Source organism: Plectropomus leopardus, chromosome 17 (genome assembly GCF_008729295.1).
Source record: "Plectropomus leopardus isolate mb chromosome 17, YSFRI_Pleo_2.0, whole genome shotgun sequence".
Classification (NCBI taxonomy): Eukaryota; Metazoa; Chordata; class Actinopteri; order Perciformes; family Serranidae; genus Plectropomus; species Plectropomus leopardus.
This window is the reverse complement of record NC_056479.1, coordinates 19,411,380-19,433,542: the sequence shown is the minus strand read 5'-3', so window position 1 is coordinate 19,433,542 and position 22,163 is coordinate 19,411,380. Positions and strand designations below refer to the sequence as shown.

The 22,163-nt window shown below is 40.9% G+C and overlaps 1 protein-coding gene across 2 annotated transcripts in view; it reads right to left on the bottom strand.

Annotated features, from left to right (window-relative positions):
- Positions 1-4,715: 4,715 nt before the first annotated feature.
- Positions 4,716-22,163, bottom strand: part of cep112 (centrosomal protein 112) — a 132,259-nt gene continuing 114,811 nt past the window's right edge. For both annotated transcript variants that reach the window (XM_042505151.1, XM_042505152.1), the window contains exons 24-27: positions 19,752-19,841; positions 9,854-9,955; positions 6,608-6,672; positions 4,716-4,927 (exon numbers count right to left, since the gene is read on the bottom strand). In XM_042505151.1, the coding sequence (XP_042361085.1) occupies positions 4,924-4,927; positions 6,608-6,672; positions 9,854-9,955; positions 19,752-19,841 (261 nt within the window). In that variant the 3' untranslated portion in view covers positions 4,716-4,923. The remainder of the gene's footprint in view (positions 4,928-6,607; positions 6,673-9,853; positions 9,956-19,751; positions 19,842-22,163) is intronic.

The window sequence follows — 22,163 nt, the reverse complement described above, 5'->3', positions numbered from 1 at the left end:
CCACGAGTCTGAAAAGTGAATAAATTGCAAAATTCTGTAATTATTTTTCTTTTGGTGCAATTAGAGTGTATTTATGTTAAGTAAATGCATGTACACGACTGGGAAAAAATAGATGCAGATTCATGCTGAGTAGTGCAAATTGAAGATATGAGCAAAAAAAAAAAGCACCTAATTCAAATGCTCATCCTTTCCCACCAACATGGAACCAGTTCCATTCTGGTTTCCACACTGAGAATTTCATCCCCCTAAAAATTGGTTTAGAACCTGAAAAGTTGGTTCCCAGCTCTGACAAAAAATAACAGGTTTTCTATGACCTGAAGTATGAACCGTGACCATACAGGAGCAGCGTCATAACCTACGGATGATAAGAGAGGATGGAGTCTTGCATGTAATAATCTTCGTCATTTTATCATTAATAGTTGGTCCATGCTTCTTTTCTGGAAAAAACAAATATCTGTAAAAACAGAAAAAAAGCTCACAGGTAATCTATGTGATCTACCATCTTACTACTGATTACATCTGTTGTGCATTGTGCAACGCCGTCCATTGGTGACGCATTCTTGATTATAATGAATCAGTTCAAAACTGGTGGAAAAGCGGCCTGGTTTTCTAGATAGCACCGAGGTTCCAAGAAACCTGAATGGAACTGGTTCAAGAACCGGAGCTGTATTAGTTGAAAGGGGTAACATAGAAAAGGAAAAGCCCTTCCACAGTAACGTTGCGTTTAGAGAATACTTTTTGAAAGTTAATGAATGGAAGGTCAGAAAGATGCATTTTCAACATCAACTGGTGCCATAATATGTATAAAATAATAAAAAAAGACTGAGAGAGATCAATGGAAAGACTGAGACAGAGATACCAGATACCCAGACAGAGACATAGGGCAAGCTACACAGACAAACCTCCCACACTGTCTTTAGTGCATGGTCTTCTGTCCCTCTGCTCAGCCCACACTATCAGCCCAGACGGCAAAATCATACCACAATCACACAAACACAACCTGCGGTGCCTTCTTCATTGAGGCTGCATAGCTTCTAACCTACTTGTTCTCAAATCACACAGCTGCATATCTTTCTCATAGCTCTGGTTGTGCTTGAGTGACAGGGCCAGGGAAAAAAGGAAAAAAATCACTGCCATAAATACCGAATCAACAAAGACAGAGTGATACAAGCTGGGAGAGAGACAAAGGCAGAAAACATGATGGAAGACATCAGTGTGTGTGAGAAGTGTTGGCGATAAACAGGTTTATTTATGCAAGCAGCGTACAGCAGCCAAACGCAGGCCTCCTAGGGTCTGACTCAGAATACAGCGCTATAAAAAGCTCCAGTGACACATGGCTCACGCACACGCAAACGCACACGCACAATGACTTTGTCAATCACACGCTGATGTACAGTCAATCCCAGAGGGCTGTCACGAGAGCTCAGAGTGAAGCGTGCACACACAGAGCGCACGTTACATGTGTAGATCCAGTGCGAGGCAGAAGAGAGCGAGTGACCTCAAATCACCAGAAGTTGATTAGAAATCACTGTTGCTCTTTGAATTTGTCCTCAAATAACCCCTCTGATATAAAATACTTGAAAACAAACACATTTGCAGCTGCTCTATTTCTGATTCTCTGAGGCAGTTCTTTTAATCCTGTGTGAATTTTGCAATGGTGCACTCACGTCATGAGAACAATTCTTTAGCCAATGAAACATTTGAACCTCAAGCCGACAAAAATCACCTAAATTACAGCACACCAGAGAGCGCGAGCATGAGGTGAGAGTATAATGGAAACCATGGGAGCTTCCTGACTGCCCTTTGCTGTTGTCACACAACAGTCCACTGTCTGATGTGGAGATAACTGAGAGGAAGCGAGGACTTTGATCTTTAATGGGGCCGTGTCGGCCGTGTGGAAATGACATTCATGGCTTGTATTTACACAAGCACAATTATGGAGGTTATTTTGGAGGTAGACAATCAATTAGAGTGAAACTATGTCAGAGTAATGACACAGATTAAAGCGAAGGTTAAAGCTGGAGCCTGTTTGGGTGTAAATAAGGAAACAACGGCCGAGTGCACACAAAACCTTTTAGATCTACAGTGTCAGCAGCTTCATGTGTAGGTGTTATTAAGGACTCAGGATGCTTTAAAAAATCTTTCAGACAGTAGAATCGGGTGGTGCTGCATCTGACAATTGATCCCGAGTCCTTACTGTTACTTGGTCAGACAAGCTTGACAAAAAGGTTGTGGTGACGCCAGTTCCATTAAGCTGTTTGCGGCAGTGTTTATTAGATAGTTTAGTTTCTCGGCATCAGGCAATGGAGCTTCAAGAAGATGACAGCATGACTACAGTATATGATGTAAGGATATAGGCTATTCATGATGTTAACTTTTAAGAAAACAAAACATAAATTAAGGCTTCAAGTCTCAAGACAAAGAGAAAAGTAGAGACAGAGAATGAGAAGACTAACGTTATCAGTCAGCTTTGCTCCTGCACTGCTGGAAACCACTGATACATTTTGAACAACAATTTAAACACTGCGGCCCAAAAATACTTTGTTTGCCATTAACCTACATGGCAAAAGAGACATTTGCAAATCAGTGGATATTTTTCTTGCGAAATGACTTGTTTCACTATCAGGATTTGATCCATTCAGTCTGATTACATTTCAAAAGTCTAAATTAATCGCATGATTAAATCATTTTGTCCCCATTCAAGTTAGCAGAATGCTAAACCTGAAGTTAGACGCTTGGCCGCACTCGGCCACAGTAAGTCTGTGGTACTCTTGCTGTATGGGCCGCACAGCGCAAACGCAGAGCTGATCATTCCTGGACTTTCTGGGTAATTTTATATACAGCAGCTGAGCCATTTTGGCTTCATGCGTCACCGAGCAACTCTTATAGGAATGAAGCTGGCCCTGCATTCAACACTGCATCCAGTTCTCTTAATACATCCATGATTAAAACCTGCGTATTATCTGCAAATTCCACGCCTTGTAATTGGAAAATACTACGTTCAAAAAAAGGCTTAACTTGGAATACCTTAAGGGAATATGCTGTTTAAATGACATCTATCAAATTCAAATTACTGTCAAATTTGGAAAAGCAGTGGAATATTAGTGTGCATGTAAACACAGTAAATGTCATTTGATGAACTTTCGCTTCTTAGAAATGTTAAGACCACAGCTGAAGGAAGGTTTCATATCTTTATTTTGCATATTGTCTCTTTCACGCACAGCTTTGTTCCAGACATAATATAAATTCTGTCAAATCTGGAGACAGTCCATGAAAAAGATACAACTGGGCAACCTGATATTTATCAGCCGATAACTCTACCTGCTCCTGTAGATGGTTTTCAAGTAAAACTGTACCTTTGAAATGGCAAAAATGCCTCTCTCCATTTGACTGATTGAAAGGGTCAAGACGCGCAAAAGATGCTTATAGGACAATGATCAGGGAGCTGATAGGACGCTATGAGGGTGGACAAAATCAGTGTTGTATGTTTAAATCCCTTTGAGGCAGTCTGAGGCCATACTGGCATGCATGTTACCACACAGATAGTACATGCAAAAAAATGTCAGGTATACAACTATACTTGTACACATGCATACATGATGCTGTGTTGCAGCAGTTCTGAATCCTCTGTGCACGTCTTCCAGAAACAACAGACTCTACAAAAGCTTTGTGCTGAGAGACTAAATTCCTGTTTCTCAGATGTCGGGCTGACTATCCTCTCGCCTTTCGCCTTTCTTTTTTTTTTGTGTTTCTTCTCTCTCTTTGCCTGGGCAGCAGAACCAGCACATCAAATAAATACAGAGAGGGGTATAGTGTTTCGTTTGGAGACAGCAGAGCAGGTCACGGACAATGGGAACACATAGAAGTGCGTGAACTGCGGGTGTAAAAAGAAAGCAATTCCAATGCAAATAAGTGAAGGCCTCTTTGAAATCAAATCTGATTTTGAAATCTATGAACACCTATGAGCTGTTTTCCAGGAAAAAACTGAATCCTTTTGAAATGATCAGTATTCAAGCCCATACATTCCTCACCTACCAGTGAGACGCCAAAAAAATGGATGGAGGCTCATTATGAAGCCCATCCTTGGTCCACCAAATGTTATTATCATCATAAAACCTCCACACTCTGGAGACATTGGAGGAGACTTGGAGACACGGCGGCCGTTTCGTGGACTCAAGCGTCTGAGTCATTCAGCCTGGGTTTGAGTGGAGCCGCTGGTAAAACACAAAGCAGAAACACTGGGCCCAAGGACTGTAGCGCTTGGCCAGAGGTTCAAACAATCGACTCGCAGCGCTCTTTATCTGAACCAACCACAAACCCCCAACTACTCTTTACAGTTCAAATGGGGGCTTGAGCAGAAAGGCGATGCGAAATAGTGATGAGGGCAATGGGAATTCAAGGCCTTTGACTTTAGTGTAAAGTTACAGAGCTAATCTTGGATAACATGCATGTTGTGGTCAAACAAAAACAAGGGCAACGGCATGACTTCCCCTAATTGAAGGACTAATTATGAGGTATTTGAAGAAGATGAAAAACATGTTCAGGATTAACAAAATAGCATGACAACAAAAAAGAAGTATTTTATTAAAAATGATAGATTTTGGTAGGGAAATCAAATGTCTATCAAATAACAATGAAAAACAAGTAAATGATATTTAAAAATATATTATAAAAAGAACAATGTAATCAGAACGTATATATATATTTTTTCCCACAAGACAAAGCAAAACTAAACTCTGGCAATGAATAAATAATTCATGTTAGTAAAACCAAGAAAGACAACAGCACATCAAACTAAAAGATGACCGGTCCAGTGGCATGACAGGTGTGTCGAATACTTGTAACAGTCAGTAATGCTCACATCTGATTGGATGCTTTGTCCTTCATATCCAGGTGTGGGGTCAGGCTGTGGTTCTCCCATGGTTACCTGCACGGAAAGAGTTAAACGTAACATTGTAATACATCTATATTAACCCTATGTTCTCTGCAATAGAAATGTTCCAGCCCTGCCTACATTGGTATTTTGGTTTATTCTGATGTCTTCCGTTTCAAATGCTTCATACCACTAAAACTGGCACAACCTAAGCTAAAAGGTTACGTAAGTCGTTTAACCATAATAATTACTGAAAGTATTTAAATGGTGCCATTTAAAAAAAAGAAATGCTTGCTTTAAATGTTGTTTTGCATCATTTTTTTTACAAAATGAAAACACTATGCATATTGATCCAAAAGATTTTAAAATGTAGAAACATAAAAAAATATTTTGTAGCACTCCGTAAGTTATTTAAAAACTTATTTAGTTTTTGAGTTATGCTTGTTTTTATGAGCAGAGTGCAAAGGCGTTGCAGCCATTTCATAAAAATGCCGGTAAAATATCACATTTGCGAGGCATGTGCGGTAAAATAATGTAAGGTCACAAGGTGATGACTGGGAAAACAGAAGCATTGGCTCTCTGCTGAAAAAGGAATGAATGCTCCAGCTATTATGGCTCCTATTCTAGTTTGATATATACAGGATTATACAAACAACGATCTTGTTAAGTTAACAATGTGATGATGGAGAAGATGCTGGAAAAAGAATAAACGCTCTAGGCCAGGGTTCCCACACATTTTCATGGACAAGATTTCAACAATTTCAACTTTTCAATTACTTTTTAAGGACCCCAAAACTATTTTTCTCTCACTATTTAAAACCTGCATTTTTCAAACATATCAGATTCAAACTTAAAACATAATTTTAGCAAGCTGGCATATGTGGAGAGAGATGTAACAAGGGGAGAAAATGAAGAAACTCACGTGATGTTAAACAAGATGTCAGACACAGCAGCGTATACGTCGTCAGTTACACAAATTGAATTTGACGTTATGTTACCTTACATGGACATTATCCATGAAAAATGATTTGTAACAATTTCATAACTCACACCAGAATTCCATGACTTCTGGTTTGTGAAATTTCATGGCTTTTCCAGGTATTTTTATGACTGTGGGAACTCTATCTAGCTATTATATTTTGTTTTTTTATACAGCACATGAGGTCATAACATAAAGATGGGGAAGACAAACAACGACCTGCCTTCTGCCAGAGGTCCACTTTTAAAGGGTTAAAGAATATCATCATGAAACTAACTCTCTCTGATTGACTGTTCCTTTGAGGTTCTCAACGTCTCCGTCACTTTAAGTTGTGAGGTAGAGTACGGCGAAATAGCGGGTTATTTACTGTGATGTGCATGACTGACAGTCCTGAGAGATGTTTGCAGAGATGTGAGCGGCAGCGTCGTTTGACGACGTCTCTTATCACTGCGTATATAAGATGCTTTTCATAAAGACATAAATGGCTCTTACAGTATGATGGATGGGAGGCAAATGAAAGCCCTCAGGACTGGAAGCTGTCACCGTCAAAGACATCATCTACTGTAACTGCACCATTAATAGTGCGTCACAAAGTGTGCTGCAGATGAGTAATTCTGGCTGATCACACTCAGTGCGTGAAGCACAGGCACGTACTGCACATGCATTGTGCTGGGCAGAAGCACAAACCTCCACATGAACTATGTACAGGCACATATGCACACACATTTCTATACAATCTAAACAATCATGCTAACCTCCTGCTGCGACAGGCATCCAGGTCTTCCTGTAGCAAAGACGCTCTCTTCTGAAGGAAGTTAACCTGCAACACAGATGCACAATGGAGGCAAAAATGTACTGATTAGTTCTTTAATCAGATTGACAAAAGTATGTCAAACTCCTTCGCCCCCTTCCAGCTAGTTGCTATGGACCAAATCACAATGTTTATTTACAATAACTTGGGGGCAGAAAACTGCTGTGTCATGTTCATATCATCAAACAGTGCTGGGCAAACTCTGCCTTCATTGATTAGTTTTGAGACACCAAAAAAAGGCCCACCTAAAAAAAAAAAATCAATATCATTTTCAGTATAAACTATATTTAGAATATTTTTTACAGCTTTACCTTGTCGTAAAACAACCCTTACCAATGGGGATTTGAACTCATTATATCAAAAACACCAGACTTCATTTAGAAAATGTAATTTTACTCCACCAAACGGTTGAGTTGCTGGTTTACTGCTGCCTCCATCAACTGTTGTGGAAGGTAATGCGTAGCAAATATTCAAATATAGTGTACACTTCACCTGATGTTGATATTTTTAGGTGGCTAAAATATGTTTTGCTGCGGTCCCGTCCACAGCAGTACATTGCGTAGCTGCAGTGCCGGTGTTGTGGGACTGAATTTTAATTATCGGAGGAGGGAGGTGGCTGGTGGTGGCCCTCCCCAGTGCTTAATTTTTTTTTTAACTCTTTACCTGTTTGGCACCACCCTTTCCCCCCTCATAAATAACCAACATCCCCAGAGCGGCAACTGGGAGCATGCGCAGAACACCAGCTCAGGTCTGACTGAGGCATATATGAAAGACTAGCTCAATCATAAACCAAGTTATTTTGGTGTGTTAGTCCGACTTTAAGAAATTTGATTTAGCATGATTTCAGTCTGACAAAGATGTATGTTTGTATTTTAAAAGTCCAGTTTTAGTCAGACTAAAACAATTATTCAACTTTTTCTGACATCATGTAAACGTACTGAGTGAAAACGGTCTGATGGCTTCGGGTCAGTTGTGCGTTTGGGTGGAGGGGGTTAGCTAAGTGGAAGAAAGGCTTGGTTGTTGAGTCCAGAGGTCAAGACAGCAGGGGTTGGGGGTCAGGAGATTAGGGCAGCGGGGTTAAGGCACATGGGGACAGAAGGAAGATTATGAGCCAGGTTAGTTGAGGTTAGGGTACCGCGAGAGGAGGCAGCGCCATTCTTTTGTTTGGCTACAAAGTGTGAGTTTATTTATGAAGTGTCTTTGGCTGAAGTGAAAATAAACCCCATCTACATTTACACGGCATCTAGAGCCTGGCAGAATAATCACGGCTCTGAAAGCATCTGTATTGTTCTGGGACTACCGTACTGGAGCCGAGGGTACATTCCTTTCTGTGGGGGAGACCTCAGGAAAGTTCTAGCATTTCATTTGGCACTTCACGGTGGTGGAGTATATGCAAAAACCCCAACGAAATGTGGTCAAATGCCTCCAGAGACACGAAAAATCTCCCCACCTTTTTTTTTTCTCGCCATGTAAAAATAATGCACTTTAATGTGCAAAACCCAATACGTCGTCAATGAGGGGAAAGACCACTCTGGTCATGAATTATATCTTATAAACATATCCGATCACAGAGCTGTGGTCCGCGTGCTGAAACGGGATCTTTGGAGACCTATTTGAACAAGGCAGGGGTTTATGATGAGCCCCTTATACAAAAACTTGTTCTGCGTGGTTCTGTCATCATTACACAAATAGCCCTTTTGTTTACAGTGTATAAGCAAATAAAAGCCCTTTATTGATATTCAGTGTCGAAATGAACCCGGTGATATTAGAACGAGATATGTCTCAGAGGAATAACAGGGTAACATAAATGTGGTTGTGCCAGTGCTGAGGTGATGAGGAGACAAGGAGAGATAAAAGGAGATCTAAACGACATTCAGAACCTTAATATAGCAACAAACCACTATTTTCTATGAATTCTCTCTCTATGCATGGAGTGAAGTCACAGTTGTAAAATATTAAATACATTATCAATATCACATTAACAAAACTAACATTGTGTGACCAATAAGATATGTTGCCAAGAGATCTTAAATTTAAAGTTTTATGGTGCAGACCAGATTTGAGGATTTAAATCACAAGAGCATCTACGTATCAGCTGAATTTGTGACGAGTGTGTTTCGGCTTATACGTCACATCCATGTAATTCAGACCGGAGATTCGCTTCCTTCCACCATAGAGAGTCAGACAGTAGCAAGCTTGATGATTTGACTCCACAACACACATAAACAGCACATGAGATAAGTTAACCTTCGGGCTTTATCTCAGAAAGCACTTTGTGAGCAAAATGTTTTTATTTTTAACCCAAACCATGACCTTTTCCTTGAAAACTTCAGGGCTATCTGGCTCAAAGCCCTGATGGCAAACTTCTCCCGAAAGCCATTAAACATGGATTAACAACAAGACCATTTATCAGAAGTATAAAATTCGGCTCAACATTTACTGTCAAGCTTCTTAGATGAAACAGTTGTCATTTCTAGCCACACAGTATTAGCTTAAGCATTTTTATATTGCAAAAATGAGCAGTTTTCGCCTACTCATAACTGATCAAATTACGTGTACTTTTTCTTTTTCGGTTCAAGTCATTGTGTCTCCTGACAGAGCAGCACGGTTGAGTTTCATGCACATATTTTCAGCTTTGCATTGTTGAAACACAGTAGCTCATGTTGCTGTGTTGCCACAAGAAGTTAGCAGAGTGAGATGCCCGTCTATGCAGGTAAACTGCTGTTTATCTCATAACGGCATTGTTTGCATTAAGCATGCGCTCTGTCCGTTGACCCTTATTTTCTCAGAAATCACATATATATTTCCACACTGCTGAGTTATTCCAGAGTAAATAGTGTCACCCTCATCACCTCTCTTGGTTGTTTGCCATCCGCCTGCAGCTGTTTGACGGTGACACAGTTTTGATTGATTAATAGTAAATGATAAAAAATACTTTAAAAAAAAAGTCTGAAGATACACAACTTTACTGTTTTTATCTGTCCAATATACAGTATAATGAGTTTAAATATGTTTGTATTAATGAAAGACAAAAAGACAGGAGGAATGTTTTATGATTGAAAATGAGAATATGAGCCTCCAGACAATTTTAAACAGTCTTGTAACTAAAGCCACCAGATTGAATATGTCAGCATGTTTGTTCTGGCCCCGCCTGTATCTGATCCTTATCTGGCAAACATTCAGCTCTCACCTGAGCTTTCAGAGAGGCGATGGTGTCCTCCAGTTCCTGTCTGAGCTCTGCTGGCATCAAACCTTTGATCTTCTCCTCGTACTCCTGACGCACCACCGTCACCTGAGAAGACAGAGGCGGGGCGGCCAAACAGCGACAGTTAACTTAGAAGGAACACCTGAACAAATACATTAATCACATTACATGTACGTCATTCAACCAAACTAATACTTGTCGTCTTTTCATATAATGTTGTCACAATACTGGAATTTTTAACTATCATAAAATACTTTGAAAAATATTGATATTTTACACCATTTTTGATACCACACGGAAAAATGACATTAAGGGCACAATACAAATTAATACAGATAAATATAACAAGGCTGTTACATAACAACAATGACTTTTCTTTAATTGGTTAGTGGCAAAAAACACCACAAAGACTACAGGAAACATGAACAATAAATAGAAATTTAAAGAAAATTTAAAGATTGATACTGCGTAGAATGAGCATTGAACAAAATATTAAGAATCCTTATTTATGATATATCGATATTTGTGACAACACTGACATGTGCACACAAACACGAAACCCTTTATATGTGTGATATTCATCTGTGTTAATATCATTTGTTGGTATATTTGGATAAAAAACAAAACAAAGACAAAATCAAGAAAATAAACACTGATCGCTTTAAATCAGTGATAAATATGTATGTCTGCTACTCATTCATTTAAACACTTGCATGTCATGTATGCACTTCCACACACAGTACCCAAGAGAGCAGCTCCCTTGGAGGAGACACACACACACAGACACACACACAGACACAGACAGATACACACAGACACACACACAGACATTGGGTATCCCCTCTTTATTCATGGCTCAGAGTATTCCCTTGCTCCTCACAGCTCCTTCACATCTCCACAGGGGGTCCGCAGGCCGGCACGACTCGCTCTGCACAACACCCCCTACTGGCTGCTGATGACTACAGCCAGATCTGACACAATGCATTTATGGGCCTGACACAGCTGGGTTTGGAAGAGGACAGGGCCGTGGTGGAGGGCAGAACACATCAAACGCTGCAGCAGCTCAACAGCTAGCTAGCTAGCTCCACTGGGGAGGACTGGAGGAAGTCTGTCTGGGGCTAAATTACACTCCACTAAACCAGAGTCTGATTATAGAAGTTGAAAAGGGTTTGGTTAGCGCAACCCCCCCTTTTACCCACAAACACACATGAATGGACGCACACACACATGCACAAACACAGAGGTTTTACAGTACCGTAAAAGCATTTACGGCATTTTGAAAAGAGTTGCTGAATCAATTAATTCGGTGCTTGATGAATAGTTTAACAGAGCTTGAGGAATCGACGGGGGCTGTGAAAAGCAACAGTTTTCACCCACATATTTCAAGGTGTAACCAGGGGAGAGTCTGAGCATTTCAAGCGACCATAATGTCTTTGACAGAGCCAAAGTCCAGTGAACATTAAGAACATCCCCACGCTCCCCACCTCTCCTCTCATCAGTCCGGTCTTTCATGTGAAGAGAGCGTGAATGAGGTGAGGGGGAGGGAAAAAGATTGGTTTTCCTAAAATAATTTTCCTGTTGTGGATTTAACTGATTGTTCTGGCTTTGGCTAATTAATCTTCCTGGGCACAATGAAAGGGATTGGGAAGCACTTCAAAGCAACCTCCAGTATAAATGATCCCAACATGAAGCAGCTCACTTTGTCTCGGCACAGTGTGCAGTAGATTAGACTGCCACAACTTTGCCAATTTTTCAGGGCTCCTCCTGCCCTATTCATTTTTAAAGTTTACAGAAATATGTCTCTCTTCTTCTCTGTGTGAGAATGAAGTCAAGGATAATTTGAGAGTGACCTTTTCAAACAAGTGGCAAAAAAGAAGGTTTCGGAGGCTTTAATTTGAATGTCCGGGAGTTAAAAAATCAGCTGAAGCTACGGGAGTGCGGATTTTCAAAAAGTCTATCTATCTATAGCAGCTTCTGTAGTCATAACAAAATGGCAAGCCAAGACAAAACACACTCCACTACCTCAGACCAAAGCAATAAACAATGGTTGAATAAACACATCCCTTACCAACCACTCTGAATATAAGTCTAGATTCTTCAAAAGCCACGCTCCTTAGTTTTGCATTCTTGGTTCATGTATGGTGCCGTCACCACAGCAATGAGAGATCCGCTCTGCCTAAATTACAAGCTCCTTTGTGGCGTCGCTGTCTCCATTTTCCTTCCCATACATTAGAATGGGCAAGGCTACAGCGGCGTATTTATCGGGACTCACAGGGAGCAGCGGGGATGGCTGTATACTGTACGTACAGCCATAACACTGATCAAACATGACAAGCCATGAATGTTTGCTTTCATTTTAGGGAAGCCCGAACTAGAACTAATGTATTACTTGATGCAGTGAAATTCAGGCATTTGTCCTGATGACTTCGTGGTCAAGCTGTACAGAGGCTCTGTCTCAACATACAGATAATTTTGGAAATTGATATTTTCCTCTACGTTTTAGCCTCTCGCCCACACGCAGACTTTAAAGTCACTAAAATTTGTTTTTTAAACTGCTTTCTTAGGTGCAGATTTTTCAAAACTCTGGTTACTTTTTTATCTCGGTCGATGTTTAAAATGAAACGTTTAGGAAAGAATGATGTCATCTTCTCAATTCGCACATGCCAATTGTTCCTTTGTGTAAGAAGACATGCGCCAGACACTATAACAACAATGGCGGACCACTGGTCTGTTAACTTTTTGTTTTTTGAAGCAAATCTTGGTCTAATGTCTTCTTTACATCCTAACTTATAGCATTTTTTTACACAAAAACTAGCAGGTATATGCAGGTTTTTGAAATGCATGAATACCGGAAAGACTCCTTTTACAGTACCTGTAGACCAGTATTTCCTCCCTGATGTTGTATTTTTATTACTGCTGATTAGAGCCGATCGGTGCGTGAGCTGATAAATATCCGTGACGATTGCTGAGTCATCTGTCTCAGGAGTGAATGCCAATTGTAACCTTTCATAGTAAAGACAAAAGCCAGATTTTAGTGGGTGTTAGTGGGTTTTCCACCCAGTGGGAAAGGGGCAATAGTGCTGCTACACCACTTGACTGTTGCATCTGCTGCACCCACGTTATTTTGTCCACCTCAGCATCTGCAGTTTAAAGTCCACCAGAAACAGTTTTGGATAAGGCCCTGTCAAACTAGTAAATGGTGAAATCATTTTGAGAGTAAGATTGTTGTTGACAAGTGGAAGAAAAAAATTCCACATGTCCAGAGCATCAATCATATCTTTGACTGAGCTCACCTGCCCTTATATCAGAGGGGCATCAACGCTGATGAGAGCCGGCGCCGGTGAGTGTTTGGAGACGTTTTTGCGTTTTATGTGGATGGAGATATTTTGTGAAATGAAGGTAGTGTGGACAGAATTTCAGTCAAAAACAAAGGGGGGAAATCTCTGTTTTCAAAAGTATCTGTATACGGGACTGGGCTTGAATGGCTGGTCCAGCTGATGGTGTGAGAAAAAAAGAAAAATATAACGAAATATAACATATCATTTTTTACACTTGCGTTGTAAAAGTTGTGCTGTTACCACAAAATCAGCACTGCTTTTGCATTATTGCATCATTAACTATACATACTGCATGTAACCTGAAGGTGTATGATAGAGTTCGCTTTTGCAGCACGGCAGCAGACCAAAGCATTTGCAATCATGTCTTTCCACAGCCTGTCTAACTAAAGCTTAGCCATAGTTTACTATGCAATGTGTGTGGGTGGAAGCAGAAGTCTTTTTTTATAACAACGTCTCTGTTGTGGCAGCGTATGTTACAGTTACAGCATAAAGCAGACAATGATGGGTAAAGGACTGATTCAAATGTCTGACTTCACTGTGTCTCTCAATGGCGTTGAAATTCAAAACAGGAGCATCTCTCAAAGTCCCCAAATATGTCTGACTTGTTCCTTCAGCTTTGCATCCTCTCGCCTCTTCGAAGGTCCCTCCTCTCACATCTCTATTTTTCTTTGTGCAAACACACATTTCTCTCCTTTCAACATCTTTTTACAGCTACGGCATGTTTGTTTTTCTGACAGGTGGCAGGAAAAAAAGCCTCTTCACCATTAGGACAGATGTCAGGTGCCTTTGAACAGCACTGTTGATCAAATCTACCACAAGGTTTTGGTCAATGACGGACTCCAGATGAGAGTGAGCAGGGAAGAAAGGAGTGGAAGGGAAACACAGGGAGAAAAAAAGGAAGTGTGCCTATTTCCCAAAGCAATGAAAAGGGACTTTGACTTTCAGGAGAAAAATCAGGTTTCATCTCCACAGCTCTTTTTAAAATGAGATTTTGTTTGTTCCTGATGAAGCGTGATTCTCTAGTTTTGAAGACTGCGAGGAGCGGCAGTCGTTTTCCCCTCCCAGTCATCTTAAAATGACAACATTTCATCTATATATAGTCTTTAGATTGTGGTTTTGACTTTCCCTTGCGTTTGGTACTGTCACATGGCGTGGTTTTTGACAGCTGCCAGCAGAAAGAAACAAGCCCTCAACACTTTCAACGTTCAAATGAAGTTTGTCACATCGTTGGGAAGCTTGATGTATGCTAATGAAGTAGGGGTGTGTGTGTGTGGTAACTTGCGTGGGACAGGTTGGGGGGGTGAGTTGCTGCTGGAAAGACATTTTTTGATATACCCCCTTGTTCCAAAGTGACAAAAACCTTGTCAGGAACAAGGGGGTACATCAAAAATGACGCCACTCACAAAGTTTGCACCTCCACATCCACTGAGTTGGCACTCAGAGAGTTCACCAAGGAGCGATTTGAATTCAAAAACGCTTTGCTGTGAGAGAGAAAAAAGAAACCGCTTCACAAAAGTTTAAAAAAAAAAAAAGGGAAAAAGGCAGGAGGAGATTAGAAGTGGCTACAGATCTTATTGAAGTTGTTAGAACTATGGGATGGATTGGTAGCTGCTGATGTAATGTGCCTCAACAAAAACAGCACGCAGGAAAATGACTGAGCCTACAGAACTTAAGTTCAACTCCTCTGCATTTTTATGTCTGCATCAATACTGGAAACATCTACAGAAATTATTTATTTTTTATTTTACCAAGCTCCCATGTTGCAGGAGAACACATCTCTGAAACTTGTACAGTTCACTGTGCCCACTGTATCATTATGTATTTATACAAAGAGCTGTACTCTTCAACATTCTGCTCCTCTCTTCAAGGAGAATTGAACCACACAGCGAGCTGCTGATCCGCCATTTTAGAGTGGGGGAGCCTGCGAGGGCCCTGCAAGTGTAAGGCAAGCAACATCTGTGTGAAGTCTGGGCAGAAAGACTGTTTTTGCATGTGTGGGATCGGATTACAAAGACAAGTCTTGGCAGATAAACTAGGGCAATATCAGTGTGAGGAGACTGAGAGTGGAGGTTTATCACCGTACACAAAAAACAACAAACTGGTGTGCACATAACAATGTGGACGCTCATATGATATACACTAATGTAAAGAGTCAAACAAAAAACTAATAAAAAATATACAGTAGAAAAGCTGTTTCCCTCTTGACATGCAACATGTACATTCAAACACGCATGCACGCAGGCACACACATACACACACACACGACCTTAGGTGAAAGCAGGGTAGGAGGCAGGAGTAAATATATGATTCAAACACTCTCCAAAAAGGGAGCAAAACTGTGACTTGTTGCCAAAAGAGAAGGGTGCCCAAACACACCTACACACCTAAACACACACATTTAACTATGCAAAGACAGTGTAACCCTGCTGGTCTCCAGGAACAGTGACAATGATAGAGAGCAAAGTAGGGTTTATGTACCGCTGAATCTTTTCCATAGCACGAAAAAAATCAGCCAACATCCGGCTTATAAAAGTAACGGGAAAGGAAACAATCGGCATTCGTCAGTTATATGATGAACAAACTATATATGGCTAAGCTTTATTTGTCAATTGACTCTGCAGTAGTCACAGGTATTTATCGCCTTCAGCTTTGACTGACATTGTAGGAGAAACGAAACCAGGGTGAATGTGCTAATTTTTGCCTCTTTACCGGCGCAATGCAATGATGCGCCTCTGTTAAATACTACGGCTGTACCCGACTGAGAATTATGACAGTCAAATCAGATTTGGTTGTTCAATGCGAATATTCGGTGATTCGATGATAAAGTTTGAAAGTTTGAAAGGGTCCAGCAGGACGTTCAAGGTGACAGTGCCACTCATGTAAACAAGCTAACAGCTGATTGGATCTGCCCAACAACATTTTTGCCGACACTAGATATCAAACAAAAGCCAGAGGCTGTGTTGTATTAAGTTGCTGTGAGCCTGTTGCAAAAATGTGGGGAACAAAACGTTCCCAGAAGTACACCGCACAGCACACCAACTAACGAAACAAAAAGAATGACTGCTTGACTTGATGCATTTTGGTCGACTGAGGGGTCCGCGGCTGATGATTCAAATCTCTGACTTTCAAAGGGCAGCCCTACTAAATATCATCTGTTTACAGCAAAGCAGCAGTGTAGTTGATCCAAATTAATCTGCACCGAGTTTGAAACAGAGACTGAATAAGTAAGATATATATAAAAACAAGCACCATAAAGTTTTCACAGGCCTTCATTCATGCTGCTTTCTACTGTTTACCGATTTTCTGGCCTGTTCATGACGTTAAAGGTCAGTATAAGACAACTGTTTTGTCTGTGAACCTTGCAAGCTATACTGTAGACGAATATTGTACTTTTGTTTGATGTTGTCACTATTCTATTATATACTATAAGCTCTGCATAGAGTTTTTGTAAAACTATAAATCAGGCTTAAGGGTGCGATAGTAGTAGAAGGATAATTCTGGGTACTCAGAAACAATTGAACAGGTACAGTTACATCAACAAATTTAAAAAACGCACAACATAGAAAAGAAATGATTAAAACAACACTCATCTGTCACTGCAAAAAGCAGATTCCTGTGTCTAGAAAAAAGCGCACACATTCACACTGAGGACTACCCACTAAGCAACTCTAAAGACTTGAGACTAAAGAGCACTGGGTAAAAATGTCTCACTATTGAGACAAACTGTGACCTTGTGACCAAACTGATGTTCAGGAAAAACGACTGGATCTATAATTTGCAACTGAACCATGTGGACTAAATAAAAAAATAAGAACAATCTATGTTGTTTTCTGTGATGTTTCTATGTTGTTCTCCAGGAAACTTGATATGAGTAATGCCAAGAAGCTGTCCATCCTATGACAGACAGCTATCAGGTGGACATAGGCATTTCAAATGTCTATACGGCCCCCTTTTATTATGATGAGGACATGCTTTATGTTGAGACATTAGCTGCTGCACCTTATTAAAAAGCTCTTATTATAACCATGTGCTTCAGATCTCATCATTCCAGATCCTGCCTCAGCTGTCGTTATCTGTCGAGGCATCGCTTTTAGCTCAGGGTTGGCTGATGCGCTGAGATTCCTTCATTCTTATCCGACTATGGCACACTTCCTGTTTGTGTCTGCCAACTTTTTCACAGCAAAACAATCTGCGATAAATTAGTAAAATGTGTTTGCAGCTGAAAATTAAGAACTGTCAAGTACGTAAAATTGGTACCAAATGCTTCATCAAATTCTTAGTCTTGTTTACCCGTTCTTTGCTTTGACATATTGCCTGATTTAAATCGTAATGTTCCTGATTTGATACAAGAAAGAAGCACTTTTGGTATCAGTACTAAAATCCATTTTCTTACTGGCGTCAGGATCAAAACATTTCAGCCATACAAGACTAAGACCCAAAGACCACAAGCAATAAGTGGGTTTGGGGTGATTTAATGTGCTAAATAAAAGCATAAATATTAAAAATGAACTTTAATAGACATGATGTCTTCAGTCTTTTTGTTTCTAAGCAAAACACCATTGCATTGGAGCAAAACTTAACCCTTATACGCAGCCTTTTCAAAGCAAGAATTTCGCCCCTTTATTCCACCACAATGTTCTTTATAAAATGTATAATCGCAAAGTGGGGAGGACACAGTTGTCTCGCCTTTAAGCCAACAGCTGAGGTAGTCACAGTTCCGAATCAAAGTCCGTGTCAAAGGGACAGCCAGCAGGATGGGACCACAGACAGTACGCCTGTGACATTTTGATGACATCTCACATGTGCAGCACACAGCCGGGATAATCAAAAAGCAGCTTGTAGTAGTTACCAGCTATCTCAAAGAAGAGCAACAGTGGCTGAAAATGTCCACAGTCTAAGAAAAATAATTAGGTCCAGAAGCTTCTTACCCTGTGAGCAGAGGACGAGATCAAACACCACGTAATTGGAAAGGTAAATTATCTTTATTGCCATGTTATGCCATGCTATTATTATTTTTTTGCTGTTGTGTTAAATGTCATATACTTAATGCCTGTTTTGCTTCTGTGGTGCTGGCATGGTGTCTAAAATCACACATGATGCTGCTGTTGTTTGGGTCTGTGTAAAAATTGCAAGGCAATGTAAAGAAGGTACTTGGTGTTGTAGCGTGATTTAAAGGCTTCTGATTGAACCAACATCTTCTAACTGAATTACACTTCATGGCTCAATGCTGTGGAGTGTTAAACAACTTTCTTTTACTATCTATCTGACGTCATGTGCAAGATGCTGAGAATGATCCTGAAAAATACTGACTGGCCTCTTAATTTGTGTAACTTGCTTAATCACTATAAGCAGTCATTACATAATTAGACAATATCTCATGAGAGTTGGGGAACCTGACCATGTGTTTGACTTTAGACACATAAAAAGATATACTCGCCATTTTAAGAAAGAAATACCAAAGAACAGGTTATTTGAACATTTTGCATTTGCAGCACACAAAGCTCTGCTCTGCAAAAATGTTATGAAGTCAAGGGATTTTGGCATTCTGTGGGAAAACCAATAAACCAATTCTGTCTTCAGTGAGGAATCATTCACTAAATGAGACTAACAAAAACATAAATGCAAAGCCGAAAAAGAGTAACCCAAACTTTTATCGAGGCAAAATGATCTGACATTACAGCCGTCGGGTTCAGGGGTCAGCTCCTCCTAAGTTATAGGAAACAACGAGCAGCGCCTCTGTGACTGGGTCAGTGACCAACGGCTCCTAAAAACCACTGACCCCTTCCTGCAGATTTATGACGGATGACACCGAGGTGTGTGACGAGTGTGTGAAGTGTGCACAAGGGTCAGTGGGCAGATCAGTGGGGACACATGAGGGTGAATGCCTTTGGTGTACATACCAGTGTACAAAGAAGAGCCTCCTGTGTGAGTGTAGTCATTAGTGCTTTCTTCTCTGTGTGTGTCAAGGTCAAAACAGAGCATGATTACAGGGCATTCTGGAGAGCAATGGGGAGTGTGTGTGCACACACAGAGGCTTCCCTCTGAACACAGGCGGTGGTGGCATTCCTGGCCCTAGGCGCTGGCTCTTGAAGCCAAATCTCAAGGAATTTGGGAAATGTGCGAGGGGGCATATCTGTGGCTCTGAACAGGAGAATGAGAGGTGGTAGAGTGATGAGGGGAGGGCAAAAAGAAGAAAAGAGTGCATTTATTTGTGTTTTGTGGCCCCCTGGAGGGTCTACTAAGGATGGCAACTGAGGGGTGAGGGGTGAGGGACACCAGGTGATGGGCGAGCAGAGATAGGTGTCAAAGGGTCAGTAAATTCCATTAAAGGATCGCATGATTAATAAGAAGTCAAATAGAGGTTTTGCGTCGTCAAGAAGCAAAAAGAAGTGTGACAAAAAGGCTGAGGGCAGCGGGAGTGATGCAACGTTAATGGTGAGGCGCAAATGAGTTTGAGAAGGAGATGGCCGGCCTCTGCTGTGAGTGTCAGACGAACTTGAAAAAGAGATAGGGAGATATGGAGAGAAAAGGAGTGACTTTATTACCTTCTCTTCAGTCTCCAGCTCTTTGCTAAGCAGCTTCTTGTCGGAGCAGTGCAGTTGCCTCTGTAGACTTTCCACCTTTTCCTGCAGAGCCTGGGGGAAGGGAGAGACAGTCAGTGCTGTCGGCTGACTAGCGGAAAAAAAAAAGCAACCGCAGATCTGTGTGGTATGATATAAGATATACTATGCATTTTCCTAACAAACATGAATTACTACAGTGGATAAACTCTTAATATTTTAACAATTATGCACTTTTTGAGAACCACGTAACATTTCTAACAGTGCATACCATAACGTTTATTTTCAGATGTGGTCAGATTTGACCTCTAAGGACTGTGAGAGGTCAAATCCAAGATGGCCACCAGTCCTCGCCATCTGTTGTTCAAACATGTTTGATTTTGGAATTAAACTGTGTTGAAAATGTTTGAGAAGTTATTTCCAACTAAATTGAGGATGCCCACTGATTTCATTAATGGGTGAATGTGGCATATAGTGTAAAGGCTGTTGGAGTGGACGTAAAACTATAAAGTATTAAAATAGAAAAGCACCATGGGTCTATTCTTTTAATTCTTTGGCAGTACTGACCTTGACCTAAATGCTTTATCTTGAATTCGGTTGATCTCAAAAGTATCACCAAATGAATGGGCATCCCCAGTTAAGCTGGAAATTACTTCTCTGAGTTTTTTCAACACTGTTTGGTTCCAAACTTTAATGCGTTTGAACATCAGATGGCGAGGAATGGCAGTCACTTCCCTCCACATCTGAAATTAAACATTATGGTATGCACGAACTATGTTAGAAATGTCAAGCTTTTCTCAGTAAGTGCGTAATTGTTGTTGTGATACACTTGAATCATCACTAGAAGTGTGTAGTGGTGTATTTTTCTGCAGACACTCTGCACGCTCTGCTTGTATTTTCTTCTTCTTTTCCGTGTTCAGAACGTTTATGGGCGTGTACCCCCATAGCACTCAGGTGATGCCGGAGCTTTATAAAAATTAGCGACCTGGTGCCAGAGCATAAGCAGCAGGCATCCAGGAGACACGGTGCCAGAAAAATGGAAATATAGCAAGGCAAAACCCCAAATGAGAGTGAATCTGGGGTTGGCTTTTACTTTCAATTGGCCGACGAGCTTGTTTACAAACAGTAACCAACAATTCTGCTGAGTATAACTTTAATCTACAATTACATTTGAGCTGGGAAGACATCTGAGAAAACAAGAGTGATCAAGACAGACAGAGCCAATGAGCAATGAGAGAATATTCAAGACGGAGAAAGGTAGACAGACAGGAGGACAGAGGGACAGCGAGGAGAGATGCAGCCTGTGATTAGTTTTGGGGTGTTAAAAGGCTAATAATGAAGTCATGACAGTAATTACTGGCAAGCTGGCCTCATTAAGCCCAAACTCATTTCTAGACAAGGGCATACAGAAAGAGAGACATGCTCACTGAGGGAATTAGCAAACTTCCTTGGCTTTTATAAAGTTGCATTCCTTTAAGTTTCATTATTTCTTTGGTGGTAATAAAAGATATGTACTGTATCATTTAGTGGATAAGAACTTCACTTACATGTACTCCAAATACCTGCGTTGATCAAATTTCCCCTTAGGGCGCCAATAAAGAATTTAATCTATTTTGCTTTCTAAAATTCAGGCAAAAAAAGAAAAAAAGAAAATGTGCTGTGTGTGTGTGTGTGCGTACGTGTGTATAGGCCTTTTTTTTCATTTTGCCTGTAAGTGATAGCAGTGGAAAGAAAGGCACAGTTCCTGCATGCGACGCAGAACCAGATGTTTTGAGTTGCACATGTGGACACTTCGTCTTTGATTAGTGTGCATGAAAAGCAGAGTGAGTGCACAAATGCATGCACACACACCTGCACATAATAGCATGGACATAGATTTATATTTGCACGCACGCACACACACACACAAAGCCTCCAACAAGTGTATGGTGGTGGGGGGTGGGGGTGGGGGGCTTCCGATCTACCTGAACAACAATATCCTCGGTGTGCCTCCCCAGTGGAGTTGAGTGAGTGGGCCAGGTGTTGCCTTGTCGATTCTCAGAGCTGATGGAAACACAGTCCAGGTGATAGGCATGACCGGCCTGATCTACAACCCACCGCACTGACATAAATCACACACAGACTGTAATGCTTCAGGGCCTGGTTGAACTTCTGGGGAGCAACTCTCTGAGAACTACTGACTTTAAAGAAAAACAGGGGCAACATGAAAAAACTAGATATACCGCCACGCAATTGTATGCCTCGGTGCACCAGTCAAGTTGCACTTGCAAATCCGTGTCTGTGTGAACAAGGATGCTTCACACACAGAAGATCTCAACAATAAGCACATTTTTAAATCGGTTCTTAAGGGTTAGTGAGCCGTGCCCAAAAACATGTTATATGTGGTCGATGTGACTT